At 40.6% G+C, this 17,687-nt stretch overlaps 1 protein-coding gene across 1 annotated transcript in view; it reads right to left on the bottom strand.

Moving 5' to 3' along the window:
* Positions 1-17,687, bottom strand: part of SLC35D1 (solute carrier family 35 member D1) — a 54,505-nt gene that overhangs the window by 33,942 nt on the left and 2,876 nt on the right. The window contains exons 5-8 of the mRNA XM_051856391.2: positions 16,500-16,571; positions 15,910-15,978; positions 13,770-13,872; positions 10,755-10,847 (exon numbers count right to left, since the gene is read on the bottom strand). Of these exons, the coding sequence (XP_051712351.2) occupies positions 10,755-10,847; positions 13,770-13,872; positions 15,910-15,978; positions 16,500-16,571 (337 nt within the window). The remainder of the gene's footprint in view (positions 1-10,754; positions 10,848-13,769; positions 13,873-15,909; positions 15,979-16,499; positions 16,572-17,687) is intronic.

Here is a 17,687-nt window from a genome sequence, read left to right as displayed (position 1 = left end):
ACAGTCTAAGGTACTGGGTGGTTAGCACTTGAACATATGAATTTTGGGAGAACATAATGCAACCTAGAACTTTTCCAGGTTGATATCTGAATACTTAATGAGGTCAGGGTCAACATTCAAGATTTTGCATATAAACGTCAAATTGTTCAACAGCATTCATTGAAAAGATTACTCTTACCTCGTTAATTTATTTTGGTAACTTTGACAAAAATCAGTTCATTACATGGCCTACTTCTATTTCTAGATTCTCTGTTCTGTTCACTAAATCCATGTGTACTCAGTCTAATATTGTACTGTCTTAATTACTATGGCTTTATAGGAAGTCTTTTTTTTTTTTTGACAGGCAGAGTGGACAGTGAGAGAGAGAAGACAGAGAGAAAGGTCTTCCTTTTGCCGTTGGTTCACCCTCCAATGGCCACCATGGCTGGCGCACCACACTGATCCGAAGGCAGGAGCCAGGTGCTTCTCCTGGTCTCCCATGCAGGTGCAGGGCCCAGGCACTTGGGCCATCCTCCACTGCCTTCCCGGGCCACAGCAGAGAGCTGGCCTGGAAGAGGGGCAACCAGGAAAGAATCCGGCGCCCCAACCAGGACTAGAACCCGGTGTGCTGGCGCCACTAGGTGGAGGATTAGCCTATTGAGCCGCGGCCCCGGCCTACAGGAAGTCTTAAAATCAAGTAGGATTTGATCCTTAATTTCTGGGATAAAACAACTTAGTCATGGTATGGTCCCTTCTTTATATATTGTTAGACTATGGTTTTTCCTCCTTTGTAATATTTTTGTCAGCTTTTGGAAGAGAGTAAGGCTGGCCATATAAACCAGCTGAGATGTGTTCTCTTCTATTTTCTGCAAGAATTTACATAGAACTAGTGTTACTTCTTTAAATATTTGAAGTATTCTCTAGTGAAACAATCATAGCCTAAAGTTTTCTTTCTGGGAAAGTTTTTAACTACAAATTCAATTTCCTTAATAGAAAATAGGACTATTGTTAAATAACCCCATTATTAATTAGGGCTTTAATTAATTTTCATTAAAAAATGTCTGTTAATTATTTTATAGAGAGTTTTTTTTTTTTTTCAAGAGAGAGGCAGAGAGAAAGAGAGAGAAAGACATACACAGACAGATCACATTTGCTGGTTCACTCCCCAAATGACTCTGATCACTGGGCTGGGCCACACGGAAGCTAGAAGCCAAGATGTCAATCCAGGCCTCATATATGTGTCGGCAGGGGCCCAACTACTTGAGCCATCACCTGCTGTCTCCCACAGTTCACTTTAGCAGGAAGCTAAAACTGGGAGTAAAGCCAGAATTCAAACCCAGGCACTTCAATATGGGACCAGGTGTATTAACAGTGGTCTTAACCTCTAGGCCAAAAACTCACCCCTGGAAGGGGGATATTCTTGTTACCTATTTCATCTTAAGTGAGCTTTCATAGTTTGTCTTTCTTAAGAATTTGTTTCATCTCAGCTGTCAAGTAAAATAACGTAACCTTGGTAATACTATTTTCTTATCATTCTAACTTATGTGGCTCTGTAATGATGTCTGTCTTTAATTCCTGAGAGAGGGTATTTGTGTATTCTCACTTTTTTTACCTGATCAGTTGGCTAGTTTAGCAATTTTATTAATCTAAAAAAAAGGCAGCTTTTAGTTTGTTTTTATTTCATTAGTTTTTTGCTTTTTCTTACCTTCCTATGTTTACTTTGCATTTAATTTTCTCTTACTTTTCCAGACTGTTAAGTCTAAGCCTCTAGGTTAACATTACTGATTCTAGAGCTTTCTTCTTTTCTAACAGAAGCATTTAATTAAGATATGGATTTCCCTCTAAGCATTGCTTTATCTGCATCCCACAAATTTTTCTGTGTTGCATTTTACTTTTCATTCAGTTCAAAATATTTACTGTGACTTTTTTTTTCTATGAGTTATTTAGAAGTGCGTTACTGGCAGATTTGGGGGATTTTCCAACTATCGTTATTATATTTTAATTCTGTTCTGACTTCAATTCTTTCAAATTATCAAGATTTGTATTGGTAAATGTTCCATTCAATGTGTACTTGAAAAGGAGGTATATTCTGTTGGTGTTGATGTTCGGTACAGTGTTCTGTTACATCAATTTTGAAAGTGTTAATCTGTTAATCCCTTCTTCTTTGTCCTCACCAACATTCAGTTTGGTGGTTTTATCAATTACTGAGAGAAGAATGCTAAGATCCCAGACACAATTGTGGGTTGGTCTACTTTTCCCTTCTGTTTGATAAGTTTCAGCTTCACATATTTTAGAGCTAATCAAGAATAATATATTTAAGCTTGCTATGCCCTCTTGGTGAATGTGCCCTTTTGTCATCAAGAAATGTCCTTCTTTATGGTATAGTTTCCTTTATGTGTATGCTACTTAAAATTCACTGCACTCCTTGTATGTGTAGGTTTAGAATTTTCATAAAATTTGGGTAAAATGTTTTCTGCTATCTTCCCTTCCAGGAACTGTAACTACACGTGTGTTTGACCTCTTGATGGTGTCCCACAGGTCACAAAAATTCTGTTCAGTTGTTTCACAGTCTTTTTATCTCTATATGCTTCATCCTGGATATCTTCTATTACTATCTAATCTCTTCTTCAGTGTCTAATCTTCAAATCCCTTCAGCTTTATTTTTTAATTCAGATATTATATTTTTCTTCCTCAAAAATTCCAACTGGATCTTCGTTACAGCTTTCTAGTCTCATCCTATGTTGTTTCATACATGGTTGGTTCTCCAGTAGTTTAAGGTAGGAAAGTAAGTCTTCTCCTGTGACTTCTATAATGGCTGAGATTTGAAAGACCATTCAATACTTGATTTGAAATATAAACCTATCTCAAATGATGCTTCTCTAGGAAAGTTCAAATAAAAACCTAAGTTGCACATCCCGAACATTAAGTGCTCTTTTTATCAGGTAAGTGACTAAGTATGTGTATGGATGTGGCCATCTGTATGCTTTGTTCAATGGTGACATGAATGTTAGATCAGCTTGAAAGGCAGAGACTTTATTTTACCTGAGCTAAAACACATCACAGGAATCTCAAGTCTAATAACTCTCCTCCAACTCTAACTCATTCTCCTATCTTGGCTAAGCTATTCATGTATTCCAAAGCCACTGAAGCTCTAAATATCTCCCTGGTTTTCTTTTTTTAATTTATTTATTTTGAAAGTCAGAGTTACAGAGAGAGAGATGAAGAGAGAGCTCTTCCATCCATTAGTTCATTCCCCAAATGGCTGCCAACAGACAGGGCTGCGCCAGGCCAAAGCCAGGAGCCAGGAGCTTTGTCAAGTTCTCCTACATGGGCACAGGGGCCCAAGGACTTGGGCCATTTTTAGGAATAGATCTCATTGATATGATTCCATTTATATAAGATTTAAAAATAGGAAAATAATTCTCAAAAGGTGGTTTTTCCTTTCCCTAAGTATTGGGCTGTCTCTGGCAGAAGCCGACAGTGGCACAAGCAGCCAGCTCATCCTCTTCACTGCCATGGGCATAGATCTTTGGCTGCCACAGGACCAGCAGCAGCCACGTGCAGGTCTGGCTGTAGGATAAATATGACACAACTGCCCCTACAGTACAATGGAGCCTACTCTCCCTGCCATAAAGACAGCAGAAAAAACTTTTTTTTTTTTCCTTTTTTTGACAGGCACAGTGGACAGTGAGAGAGAGAGACAAAGAGAAAGGTCCTCCTTTCTTGTCGTTGGTTCACCCTCCAATGGCCGCCGCGGCTGATGCACTCTGGCTGGCGCACCGCGCTGATCCGATGGCAGGAGCCAGGTACTTATCCTGGTCTGCCATGGGGTGCAGGGCCCAAGCACTTGGACCATCCTCCACTGCACTCCCGGGCCATAGCAGAGAGCTGGCCTGGAAGAGGGGCAACTGGGACAGAATCCAGCACCCCAACCGGGACTAGAACCCGGTGTGCCGGTGCCGCTAGGCGGAGGATTAGCCTAGTGAGCTGCGGCGCCGGCCCAGAAAAAACTTCTTTAAAATCTACTGCGTCTTACGTGCCACACTCCGAAATGTTAAGTAACTTAGCAAAATTATTCTAGCTTCTCAGTGCCTGTCCAGCTCCACAATCAAGAGCCTTTCCATATGTGCCACCTGCGAAAAACAAAGGCAAAGCAACACACTCTCGAGTTGTTTCCTTGATGGTTCCACAGGGTTACAGTCACCAGACCAGAGAGCAAAGAGCAGTTCCACCTGTGCCTTTAACTTTCTGTGAGGCTGTAATATTGACCTGTAGGGGCCTCTTTCTCTATGACAAAGGTAGAAGGCAGAGTGTGCCATAAGCCCTCTCTAAGGAGCAACTAAGAACAAAACGCAGACACTTTACAGGTATACAGGACTTACAGAATGTCCACCAGAGCTTCCACCACTGTTACCGCTCAGGGCAGATCTGCCAGCGAGTCTTTCTGTCACTAGGATATCAGAGAGGAAGCATTTAAGAAGAGAAAAGAGGTGCTCAGCTTACAGCTTTAGAGGTTCATGGTCCAAGATGGGGAGGGCCCCGTGGCCTGAACACAGCAATGGTGGGAGCGTGTGTGAAGGAACGCTCATGTGGCGAGCCAGGACACCAGGCGCGAGCAGCCAGGCCTGGCTCCAGCTTCATAACCAACCCTCCCATGAGAACTACTTTCCAGTGACTACAGGTCCTCACAGTGGGCCACCTCCTAGACCAAGCCGCCACCCTTTTAAAATCAGCAATCCATGTTTTGAGACTTAACCGTCTATAAGTTCAGGAGCTATATCATATGCAAACCATAGCAAATAGGAAATGCATAAGGCACAGAGCACGTGTAAAAAAAGAATTAAAACATCTTCCTCTGGGGAAAGTTCTGGTAAAGGGCCACTGCGGAAAGAATGACCTGCCTGGTCATTCTGTGTGCAGCACAGGACTAAGCAGGTTCTGCCCCAGGCCTGAAAACTTAGTCACGTCCGAAAGGAGTCTGTGTTTGCGGACTGAGCATACAGATGTGGCTTCTTTCAGAAAGTACTGGTAGCGTAGAGCTCTACCACAGGCCATGGACACACTGCAGCCTGCAGAGAAGGTCACAGAAGCAAAGGTCAAAGGCTATTCGGGCCTACAACTTCTGTAACTAGATGTCAGGTGTGAATAAGATTTTTAGCTAAATGAAAATACTTGGATAAAAAGGACAATTTTTAAATGTTTGCTCTTTAGTTGCCTAGGTTAAGGAAATTAAGAGAGAGAGTTACTTGAGCAAGATTAGGCACTAAAACTATATAATCAATAACTAACTAATATCTAGTCCAGAGTTGCAATCAGACTGTATCTTTGCTACCAGCGCCAACGGTTTGATTCTAGCTGTCAAGACCACCGACTTGGTAAACAGACAGAGGCCACATCTAGGTTTAGCAATAAGGTTATCCAGTATTGTGACTTCTAGGCAATGTCTATGAGAGGCATAGGATAACATTAGCACCAGTGTACTGCCCTTACTCTAGTAAAAAGCATGATATCCTCAATGTATACTTCAGTCTTAGGTGCAACCAGTCCCACTTCCAGGAGAACCTGCTAAGCAGGGAGTCATCAACTTGAAATCTGAATTCCCAGTGTCAACTAAGACTTTTTCTTTTAGTGTTTTGAGGCCTCCTTGTTTACCGTAAAGTCTAAAAGCAAACCATGTCATCTTTGAACATAATGGTAAAGAAATATAACTGGGTGAAAGTTATCATTCCATTTTTTAAATTCTTCTCCAAAAAACCATTGAGGAAAAAAAAACTGAATCCTCTTCCAAAAGTAAACTGCTAGGCAACTTAGTAAGGCAGAGAGACTGTCCGTGGTATAAACAATCATCTTGATTCTCTCTCTACCTTGGGAAAATTAGATGAGTTCACGAAGCCAGGGATGCTGCTACCCACCCCACACTTCACTACTATAACCATCTGCCACAACCCCTCCTGCTCTGTCCCCTGCTCCTGGCACAGTAGGAACTGGAGCCCAGGTATCCTCACTACCTTTCAGTAGGCTCTGCCACACAGATAAAACCTATGTATGATGATAAAATTACACACTCCAGGGGCCAGCGTTGTGGCTTAGCAGGTAAAAGCCGCCTCCTGCTACACCAGCATCCCACCAGAATGATAGTTCAAGACCCAGCTACTCCACTTCTGATCCAGCTCCCTGCTAATGTGCCTGGGGAAACCAGCAGAGGATGGCCCAAGTGCTTGGGCACCTGCATCCATATGGAAACCCAGAAGAAGCTCCTGGCTCCTAGTTCATTCTGGCTAAGCCCCAGCCATCATGGCCATTTGGGAAATGAACCAACGGATGGAAGATCTTTATTTCTCTCTCTATAACTGTGCCTTTCAAATAAATCATTGAAAAAAGAAATTTCAGCCTCCAGCTTACCAACAAGGTCACTTGCTCTTACTTAAAATGGTATATTTTGAAAGGTAAACATGGTTAAACACATTACTCTGTCAGTTAAACAATACACAGGCAAAGAGAAAACATCTATTCATCCAAATGTTAAGACTGATCCAATTGACTGGTTTTACCTATGAAAACACCAGGGCCCAAAAGGCAGATGGTAATTTATCTATCTCTGTATGCGGGGAGAATAATTCAGAGTCTGAGAACCAATTTGTATCGTCTCATGAGTGACCCAGAAAAGATGAATAACCCTGGACAGGCTAAAGCAACAGCCCAAAATCTGTTATTCAGTCACCAGCGCTTAGTCAGAGACCATCCAGGTAGACGATTTTGTGTGGCAACTTGCCCTGTAACTCCTCTGGGCACGTAATATAACGAGTGATATAATGAAGACATTATCCAGGGAACTAGTGCCTACAGTACTAGCCTTGTGAGACTGACAGCGAGGGGACTGTTCCCCTGTCCCTACATGAGAACACCTAGCAGGGTGTGCTGCCAGAAAGCCAACCTCCAACTCCTGCAACTCTGAATCGCTGTCTTTGTGCTGCAAACATGTACTTTTGGAGGCAGCAATGAACACATGTAAATGCAATCTGTGCTGACACTGTAGAGGGCCTTGGTCTGGTGAGGTCCATGCCACCTCCACCTATGTTAACCAGACACCTACTGTGAACGGTGAGCTGGCTTCTGCAGGATACACAGATTTTTTAAAAAAGGAAAAAGAGAAATGTTTGAAAGTTTCAAGATGCATACTTTTAAAAAAAGTAAAGGACACACACCCACAGACGGGTTTGGTTTCTCATCAGAATGCTCTGCCAAGAACTTACACAAGTGCCATGGGCTCATGAGGGTGAGTTGCTCAATTGAAACTTGCCTCCTGCGGGATTCCTGTACTAGCAGAGGGAAGTTTCCCCTCTTTATCTAAGGTGAACAGTGAGACTTTAAGAAAATAATCTGGGTCTGATTTTGCTTCAGTTTGCATCCCAGGTCAAGAGTCTGCAGCTCTGAATAATGAGAGAACAAATGGATCTGCTCCACCTCCTCTGGTTACTTCCAAACTTGGCACTCAATCACAGGACAGTCATCACTTAGAGAAAAGTGCTATCTTTTTCTAGTGTTCCTTTCACATATAGTAAAAATCTTATATATATATATATATATATATATACACACACACACACACACACACATGGCCCTATAATCAAAAAATATAGAAAGGTAAACAATTTGAAAAGTCTCACTCACACTTCTGTGCTACCTACCCTGTTCTCTCAAACCTGTACAAAAATTTGCTGGTAAAATTAGTTTACTGTATATTCTTCTAGAGTTTGGTTACTTAAACACATGAATGAAATAGATAAATATAGAAAGATGATTTTTTTCTCTCTTTATTTTAACCAAAGGTAGCATTCCATGTACACTGTTTTGCAATGGGCTTTTCCATTTCATCATTTATGCTTGGATCTTTTCAATCAACACACAGAGTTTCCATGCACAGTGGCCCTGGGTCTAACAGGTGACAGCAGTTTATCAGCATGGGTTACCAGGGAGCACTAGGCTCACGTTAGCTGTGAGAACACACACTGGACCTCAAACCCAACAAGGAGGTAGAACTGACCGACCCACTGCGATTTCTCCACAATGCCCTCACAACACTTCTTCCACAGAACCTGTACCAATAGGCTGATCTTAGACTGGCGGTTCTGCTCCCCTGACAGACTAGATAGTCCTCAAAGGTAAGAACATGGTTCATTATCTTGTTTCTTATCTGTTGAGCCTTGTACAGTGAGACACACAACAGCACCTCGTATGAGCATGTTGAGGGAGAGCATGTTAAGAAGGAAGGAATGTTGAAAGAAAAAGCATGGGATTGTAAGAAAGCCAGTGAGTCCATCCGTACCCCAATAAACTTTTTAAAAAAATGACAGTAATTAGTAGCAAGAGTGAGGATGAGCAAACATTTATGTGAAACCCAAAATGCTGATGGGGTGTGACTACAAAACAATAAGCTCAGCTCCCATAATTAGTCTGTCATCCCAACGGGAAAATATTTAGATGAAATGCCATTCCCCTAAATAAGCCTTTCTAACAAATTCATTGGAAAAACAGACTACTCAAATTCCACTCCTTTGTTTAAAAACTGAAGAAAAGAACAATTCCCTCTCTTTCTCTCTCTCTCTCTGCCTCTCCTCTATGTAATTATGACTTTCAAATAAATAAATCTAAAAAAAATCCAAGAATCCAAGAAAAATCAAAATCTAATCCTAATACAAGTGGCAAAGCAATTTTTTATACTATGAATAAAAATTCTAATTATACTAAAGCATTTCAAATGGAATGTAAGTTGCTGAACTTTGAAATAAGCATGAATTCTTCTGTAACAGTATAAACTATCATCACTCTGGAATGAAGAAATGTCTTCCCTGGCCAGTTTCTTCAGGTGGCTACAAGCTACTAGTCAAAGTTTCAACCTGAAAATCTCAACTCGGGCTAAGTCCTTAGAATACATAACCATATTACTTCTTCCAACTTCCTCACATACAGATTGGTCTCAAGATTTGGGCTCATCTGTCCTGCCGTGAAGGGGCTATTTCACGTCACCCTTCTTGCCCCCAGACTGAAGAAGGAAGGGTGCTTCTGCCAAGGTTTCCAGAAGGCAGAACACTGTGGGAAGACCAGGGTCTTTAGCACTGGGCTTGGGTTTAAATTCTGACTCTACTGGCACCAACAGTATCACTTTGAGCAACTCTGCTACTCTCTCTGAGGTTCTACTTACCTTGGAAAAGTAGGGGTGGTTCAAACTTTCTAGAGCTGCTAGGCAGACATTAGATTTCATATCCAAAAGTGATGAGCACATAACAGAGACTCAATAAATGTTAGTTTCTTGTTCCACTTTTTTTCACAGTCACAAAATATATATTCAACATTCTTTTTTTTTAATTTTTTTAAATTTATTTATTTGACAGATAGAGTTAGACAGTGAGGGAGAAAGACAGAGAAAAGTCTTCTTTCCATTGGTTCACTCCCCAGATAGCTGCTACGGCTGGAGCTATGCCGATCCAAAGCCAGGAGCCAGGTGCTTCTTCCTGGTCTCCCACGTGGGTACAGGCACCCAAGCACTTGCACCATCCTCCACTGCTTTCCCAGGCCATAGCAGAGAGCTGGACTGGAAGAGGAGCAGCCCGACTTGAACCCGGCGCCCATATGGGATGCCGGAAGTGCAGGCGGAGGATTAACCAAGTGAGCCATGGCGCTGGCCCCATATATTCAACATTCTAAGAGGAACAGTTTTTTCCTACTTTGGGCCCATGTTTAGGTCTGCTGGTAGCCAGGTCTTAATTTATTATAATATTTATACACATATTCAAGATGACCTGTGCCAGATCTTTAAAAGATGTCTTGATGAAGAATGAATGAATAAAACTTCAAGAGCTGTCAATTTCCTGCCCTTGCGTTCAAGAACAATTGTGCAACAGCCTAACTGCCTTCTAGAACCTTTTATTTCAGCTCCCACTGATTTATGGGAATTGTCACTGTCTTAAGAATGAATGATCAACTTATTTATTCTGAAGAAGCCACTAGTAAGAGGAATTATGAGACGGCATCTGGTGCAGAAATCTTTGGTAGAATTCTGGATTTCTATTTAGTTTGTAAAATTCTGTGAATCCTAATAGGGTATCAATTTTTGTTCTATGAACATAGATTTTAGAGAAAAAATCTGCTTCGCATTTATTTTGACACCCTATTCTGGGTTTACTTACTTCAACATTTGAAGAAAACTAGGAAGCTACTATACCAGTTACAATATTTATATTTATATTATAATATACTGCATCAGCATTTATACAGTTAAATTCACCACACAGTGCTAAATAACTCCTAAGGGGGAGAAAAATAGCCTGGGATTTAAGCCAGAAAGACAACAGTATACAAAAACTGTGAATTGCTAGTGACGTGCAGCATTTTGTTTACGGTTTAAACAATTTTATTGCTTCAGAATTTTTTTTATGATTCAAGGATAGTTTGCTCTCATTCTTGTGTTTTATAGTTCAGCAGAAACGCAAAAACTTCCTGCCTCTATCCTGCCATATAACAAAAGAGCAGGAGTTAGCATGCACTATTTTTATGTTGACAGCCAGAGCTGTTTTGAGCTATTTTAGAACAGTCCAATGCTTATGCCAAGAAAAAAGGTTAGCAAGACATTAGCAAGCTAACGAGTACCTTTTCAGCTTTTGACCACTTAATAAGTACATTTCTGTTTTTAACAACCCAAACGTCTATCTTGCAAAATCATAAACAATAATGTAATTCATTCACATAAGCATTAAACCATAATTAGAAAGTCTTACCTTTTGCGCATCTCCTGTAAAATATGCAATGGCCAGGGTGGGCAGAATCATGAACAGTGCATTGTAGTAGAGCAGACCATATTTTCCCAGCTCCTAGGATAGTAAATAATTACATGTTTCATTTGGTTCTGGCAGATAAATCTACAAAGCCTCATATAGAATACCACCCCAAATACACATATGCATCATTCTGTGTCACTCTTTTCAAAGTGTTTTTAACTTCAACAGCTGCACTTAGCTCTAAAATGCAGCAGTACGCCTTTATGCCATTTGTCTCGTGCAGTCGTAAAACCATAGGTAATAAAATTCCCAATTCATTTAGAGCATCTTAGTATGGCCATGCTGCTTCTAGGATAAACCAAACTACGGATTGCTTCCAGTCATAAGCATCAAAAAATGGGCCTCAGGTGTATGGCAGCAGGAAAAGTCATACTGGGACAAAACCTTTAAAAACGGGTGCTCCAGGCAGGGCTTTAGCCTGTCACTGAGATGCTTGTTTCACATCAGAAAGCCTGGGTTTGACTTCTGATCCAGCTTCCTGCTAATGCAGATCCTGGGAGGCAGGAACAATGACTCAAGTAACTGGGTTCCTGCCACCCACAAGGTAGACCTGGACCGAGTGCCTGGCTTCTAGTTTCAGCCCCCAGCCATGACAGGCATCTGTGGGGTGAACCAGCAGATGGGAACTCTCCTCTGGGTGTGTGTGTGTTTCTCAAATGAAAAATAACAGGTTTCCTGTCCATCAGCCTGCCATGACTGTCATCCAGGAGGCAGAGGAGGTGCATGTGGGCACATCTGCACAGACAGGCACCAGCTAGATAACTGACACACAACAAAGCCATAAACGCCGAACCTGTTCTGCTATTCCTCTCACACTGTAACTGTTTTGAATGCCTTTCTCCCCACCTTTTACACAGACAAAAATCTGACATAGGGTTTCATCATAGACATGTTAGTGTATTATGTTCTTTTACAGTGTTGCCTGGAATGCTGCTTAATAGCCCCTGTGTACTTTGTTTCAGTACTTCTGTCTTTTATAGTGTTCCTGTTTATTTTTCTAGTCGTTGGTACACTTTTCATACTGTTGGTAAGCCCTGTCTCTACAAAGAATTCCACCTTCAAGTTGGTGGCTTCCAATTTGCAAGCTTGCAAAAGCAGATCCATGACCTTAAGAGCTGTGACACCAGTCAGTCATCAATCAATTCTGAATGAGGAACTAAAGGGCTCTCCTACGAGTGAAACACACAGAAACCTTTACTTCTTCCTAGGTTCTAAGTACTCTAGACTGTGCTACAATAGTAGCCACCAGCCACAGGTAGCTATTTAAATTTAATCTTAGTTACATAAAGCTACTAACTCCTTTCCTAGCAATATATTAGTCACTTTTCAGATGCTCAACAGCCATGTATGTGGAGGCTAGTGATAATGGACAGCAGAGATATAGAAGATTTCCATCAGCACAGAGAATTCTACTGGGCGGAACTGCTTTAGACAGCTGAAGCTGCCAGACAAATGAAATACTAATATTAGTATCTGCTTTCCAAAGCAACAGATCTTAAAGAAAACAACAGAATTCTAACTTTTAATTGTTTTCTTTTCTCTATTTAAACAACATGAAAATTTTTAGTAGTAGCTTCCCTTAAATAATTTATTATATATTTCATGAACAACTACAAGGAAATGTCAAAACTGTTGATTATCCTACACAGTGTATACATGCATTGAAATGTTGCACTATGGCCCATGAATATCTATAAATACTGTCAATAAAAAAAACTTTTAATGCAATTCTCATAGTCATCAAGGCAAGCAAGTATAGGACAAGACACAAAAGGGGTACTTTTGTGTTGCAAACAAATCACACTGTCCTTGATTCTTCAGTCATTCCAAAACAAAAATTCTATGAGAATAATGAAATCGGCTGGGACAGCCACACAATCTACAGTTCTTTTCTAGAAGAGAAGGCAAAGCCCCAGGCTGAGATAACACCAACTTGATACCAACACTGCTATTGAGTAGGACTTTTATATTTATGATCTGAAGTAGTTTAAAAAACACTATACATCCGGCAGAGCAAACTAAGCAGAGAGGGTGATCCAACTGCAGAGAAAATACAGATAGCAAAATGAGACAGATGGTTAGAAGACTTAATTATGAGATAAAAACCTTGCAGCTACTCAGGAAAACCTGCAGTGACAGTTATGACAAACATTTCCTCTGCATCCTCACACAGGATACATCATGACGTCAAGGAGTGCTCCCTCAATAACCAGCCATGACACAGAGAGCTGAGCTCCAAGAGCTGTTTCTCACAGTGAAGCCACCTCAGAAAGTGATGTTCCAAGAACAGTGTGGCTCAAACACTTAGCTTTCTGATCTAAAAGTAAAATTAAATGTGACTATATTCAAAATACGAAGTAAACACACAAAAAAATCTTAAAAAGCCCTTGTGCACAGGCTACAAGCAGAAGGCGAAGAACTAAGGAATACAAAGTTCCCGTGTATGAGATTTCAAACAGGTACTCAGTGTTGCCCTGAGACAGGGGGACAGAGATCCTGGTTGCTGCCTAAAGCATCCCACTTCTTCGAGGGAAAATACACAAAGGCCACCCTCACTCTGCAACCGCTTCCAACACTCACTTGCATTCAAATCACCTGAGGGATTCCAGCCATTTCTCTTTCTTATTCCAGGTTCCTTAGCAAACTGCTCTACAACACAGCCACAAACATTTATGACATTCTTCTCTAACGAACTTCCTGACTTCCCCTACCCCACTCTTAAGAAGTCAACAGTCACATAATCCCTTCTAGAAAAGCCACCAATAAAGCCTAAAGTGCTAATTAATTAAAAATAGTTCCTTCTGTGAGCACCCAAGTATTGGCATCTTAGTCTCAGAGACCCCCTCATGTCTTTCCTATGCCTAAGTGTTTTTCATTATCCCTGGTTTTTTCCTTGATGAATCGACATTATCATTCCCCAAACATCAATTAAATAAGCTTTAGATTATTACGTACTTTTGAATCTAATTTTTGTTTTACGTATGCACCATTTGCTGCTGTCAGGACATCGTTTATCAGAATAAAAACATATCCTTCCAGATCAAATGCCAAGTCGGAGCTGCAAAACATAAGCAACACTTTAAGAACAACTTAGATTTAAAGAACACACATTTCATTTTAAATACCTCCAAACTATCTGCAAGAACATCTTATCTAAGTGAACATTAGACGTTTTGTAAGCTGCTAGTATTCCTTGCTTCCTGGTCACAGTTTGCAATGTCATGCTCAAAAAGGGATTGTTTTATAAACAAGAATCACTAACACTGAAACAGAGCATTAGCAATAATCAATCATATCAGTTAACAACACTGCTTTGAAGTCAAAGTCAGGAAAGAACAAGCAACCAAATCCACCATCACAGTAAATCTGTGAAACAGACAGAAGCTTCAATTTCACAGATAAGGCAATCAAAAGGATGAAGTTGTTAAGTATCACCGTGCAAAGCTTCACACAAAAGGTAGGACTATCCAGCACAGGCAGCCGGGTCACCGGATGGAATTTCTGAAGCGTGAACTGTGGTTAGTTCTTGATCTCATCAAGCTACAGCAGTGTCTAAGCACACAGCAGGAACTTAAATAACTGCTCAAAAAACCTGCAAGATTTAACTGGTTGGATTGAGAAAACTGAAAATTTCTGGTGCTTAGTAGAGTACCAGGCACACAACAAGAACTCAGTAAATTCAACAGAATAAATGAAAATCTGAGACAAGTATGCCTCCGGCATTCTTTAGCACCCTCACTACAACAGTGGCCTCACCTCTGATGACTGTGATAATACTACAGACTTCCAGCTAATCTGTTAAACAGAACCAAGACTTCTGAGGAGCTCAACGCCACTGCAGTCCGAGGTAGAGCTAGCCTAATGCACAGGCCACCTACCCTAAGCAGTCTCACAAGCCTCTGACTTCTTTCAATTCCCTTTCCCAAGTCAAAGGTTCTAATTAGACAAGGCTGGTCCAGACAGCAATCCCCCTCAGAAGCTTTCCCAGGCCAGAGTCAGCCTGAAGAAGCCCTGCTGTTGTGTACGTGTGTGGATCCCAACAGCATCAAGCACACCATTTAGAGGTTAGCCGAGCGTCTCGAAGAAGAAGAAAGGAAACAGAATCTAGAAGGAGGAGCGGTCAGCTATATAATTAAATTCTAGTAACCAGTCGTGCCGCTGTTTGTTTTTAGAATGAAATTTCACTTGCAGAGCTGGGGTAAAGCAGGATTTGACTCACAATATTTTCTGCTGCCTATAACACAGGGACATGAGGAAGGTACATGAGCCAGTGCAGGAACACTGGAGCTCTCAGAGAGGAAATGCGTGTCAGACAGACTCTGTGGCATCAGCAAAGCCATATATGCACGGCCTGAGCTGAGTACAACATAGATGCCTTCTAGCCACCACTTCAATCTTCTGAGTTTTGGGGTGTAAACTTTCACCATATATTTAAAATTGAAACTTATGAAACACAGGGAAACGTTTAGTATTCATTTAATCGAATAGTGTTACGGTATTTGTGGTACATCTTAAGGGAAGCCAAATAAAGCATGCTGTTATTCATTATTCTACAAGGCAAACGAGGCACTGCTGTTTTCTCCAGCTCACAGAAGGGCAGACGCTAAATTTCTTTTGCAGCATACAAAGAGGAAGACTGCCACATGGGTTATAAAATCACACAGGCTACAAAGGCAGGCACAGGCTCAAATCCCAGCTCTGCACCTTGGCTAGCTGTGCGACCTTCAGCAAGTTCCTGACTTAAGTTTTAGTTTTCTCAGCTATGAAATAGCAAAATTACACCCACACTTCAGGAGTGGTTGTGAGAACACAGAAATGTGCAACACTGAACAGATTAAGTGCTACTTGGAAAGTACTCAGTAAGAAGACAGTAACAAATTCTAATTGTATTCAACGAACTCTTAAGATCCCAAGAATCTTAATGTCACCAGCCCTAACCTTAATAGAACCAGAAAGATTTTTTTTTGAAACTTTTTTGTGTGCTTTTCAAGGATATGTTTGGTACTCAGACTATAAACAATTATTTTTACTGATAATGATCATTTATTAGCAATAATTACTGACAATTATGTGGTATATATTAGCCCAAACTTACCTGGCAGCTACAAAGGCTCCAATAATCATTGCAAATACAGTCATTTTAACGCCCCAAGAAAAACTTTTCCTACAAAATAAAATAATTTAAACTTTCATAGGTGTGACTTTAGTTATTTACATAGATTCACAAACATTTCTAAGACATCGGATATTTAAAAGAACCTTCTGAGGAAGCAAAAACTCATTTTTGTTATATAAATATACTTTAGTCTTCCTATGTTATTATTAGTGAGTGTGAATGTTTATAAATCAGAATTTCTTTAAGTAGGAAAAGGTCACACATATGTGTAGTAAAAGTACTAAGACATGAATATTATTTAAAACCTGTATCTACAATTCTGACCCAGTGGCAGGAATTCTAGGAAACAAATCTCACGTACAGATAGGCTTCCAACTCCAAATTCATAACCCTCCCAACTACTGCTCCACAAATTATCAATTCCAACACCAAAGGGAGAAAGTTGCTTAAACTTTCAAAAATTGGAGTAGAAATAAGACAAATTATTTTAGTACCTCACATAGTGGTGGGTACCTTTTCAAGGTGATTAAAATTGTTCAAAGAATAGATACATTAGAAATTTAGCTCACTTGAGTAAAACTCCTTCAGCAATCATTGTAAACAAGATGGAGAACCTCCTCAGAACTGTAAACATTGGCAAGCTGCAGAAATAAAAATAAGTAGGTAACATAAGGTTTTAAGCCAAGATTTTCCAAATCAGTAGTTTAAAATAATGTTAATCTCTTACTTCCATTAGGAAATTCCATATTAACTAAACTGTTTACTATAGCATGGTAGAGCTGATACATCCATTATCAAGCACTAATAACACCTAAGTTTTAATTTTATTCTGCTAATTATGCAAACACCCTAAATTGTAACCATGTCAGTCTTTAAGGGTGGGGAACAAATAGGGCCATCCAAATCATTTGGTCTGGCCCTGCTAAGGCAACCACAGATGGGACTGGATATGTATAACAGGCTAATTTTTAAGTGGATAATTCTGCATGGCCTGTGAATGATGTTATACATATCCAAATGGCCCTTGTCGGGGGAAAAAAAAAGGTTCCCCACCTTTGCACTGAAAAAGACTTCTTTGTTCTGTATTCACTGGACTGTCTTCCCTTCCCATCTCCTAGACCACCCCAAAACATCTATGAAAATCCTAGCCTATGGAAAGTTCTTTGTCCTTTGGTAAATCCCCAGAGCATTTGGCTTACATGCACTAATCAGATGCACAGCCTCATACGATGTCATTATTTCTGAATATACCCTATCTCACTCTAAAATGCCTTCTACTTAGCTGGCAATCACAGGTAGAGTATGAATGAACGACGGAGGGATGACAATGGATGGGAAGAAAGCACACTCTATACCAGCAGCACCTCGAAGAAGGCCTGCATTTCTTTGCAAGTGGGTCAGCATGTGGGAAAGGATGCCCCACCCAAGATAAATCTGCCTTCCTTGGAACATTCTCCAGAGATGTCACCTTGGTCATTCTGTCGGGTTTCTTGAGTTTAAAAGAGGAAGAAATGAAAACTGTCTCACAATTGACCCTCAGACATCTTCCCAGTCTGTTTTACAATCATCCAATTGCTCATGTGGAAGTGGGGAAGCCACGTTAAATGGTTTCCCTATGTGAGTAGTTTTAATATCACACACACCCAATACATACTACACTCCTCAACTGGAGAGGCCAGGGATTGCGAGGTGCGAAGAGAATAAGACAGTGTTGACGTGGAGTGGAGAGCTACTGCTTCTTTGAAAAACTGAATACA

The sequence above is a fragment of the Oryctolagus cuniculus genome, chromosome 7, assembly GCF_964237555.1.
Source record: "Oryctolagus cuniculus chromosome 7, mOryCun1.1, whole genome shotgun sequence".
Lineage (NCBI taxonomy): Eukaryota > Metazoa > Chordata > Mammalia > Lagomorpha > Leporidae > Oryctolagus > Oryctolagus cuniculus.
The sequence above is the reverse complement of the archived record's forward strand: the minus strand, read 5'-3'. Positions and strand labels throughout refer to the sequence as shown.